At 75.1% G+C, this 338-nt stretch overlaps 1 protein-coding gene across 1 annotated transcript; it reads right to left on the minus strand.

The window, feature by feature from the left end:
* Positions 1 to 22: 22 nt before the first annotated feature.
* On the minus strand, positions 23 to 332 carry LOC121351774 (dnaJ homolog subfamily B member 1-like; the record flags this gene model as incomplete). Its single annotated transcript, XM_041464138.1, has 1 exon — positions 23 to 332. A coding segment is annotated over exon 1 (221 nt), but the record flags the coding sequence as incomplete, so codon positions are not given.
* Between the last annotated feature and the right edge of the window lie 6 nt (positions 333 to 338).

A 338-nucleotide genomic window follows, 5' to 3' on the forward strand; every position in this document is an offset into this window, starting at 1 on the left:
CGACCCCCCCGGCCCCCGGTGCCGCCGCTCACCCTCCTCCCCGTACTTGTCGAAGATCTCCCGTTTTTTGGGGTCGCTGAGCACGTCGTAGGCCTCGGCCACCTCCTTGAAGCGCTGCTCGGCTCCGGGGGAGCGGTCCTTGTCGGGGTGGCAGCGCAGCGCCTGCCGCCGGTACGCGCGGCGGATGTCGGCGGGGGAGGCCCCCCGGGACAGCCCCAGCGTGCGGTAATAATCCTTGCCCATGGCCGCCCCCGCTGCTCTGGCACCGGGCACGGCGAGGCTCCGCGGGACGGGCACGGGGAGGGAGCCCCGAGGGGCGGGGGGGACGGGGAGGGACG

Source organism: Pyrgilauda ruficollis, unplaced genomic scaffold (assembly GCF_017590135.1).
Source record: "Pyrgilauda ruficollis isolate IOZ18807 unplaced genomic scaffold, ASM1759013v1 scaffold17096, whole genome shotgun sequence".
NCBI lineage: Eukaryota > Metazoa > Chordata > Aves > Passeriformes > Passeridae > Pyrgilauda > Pyrgilauda ruficollis.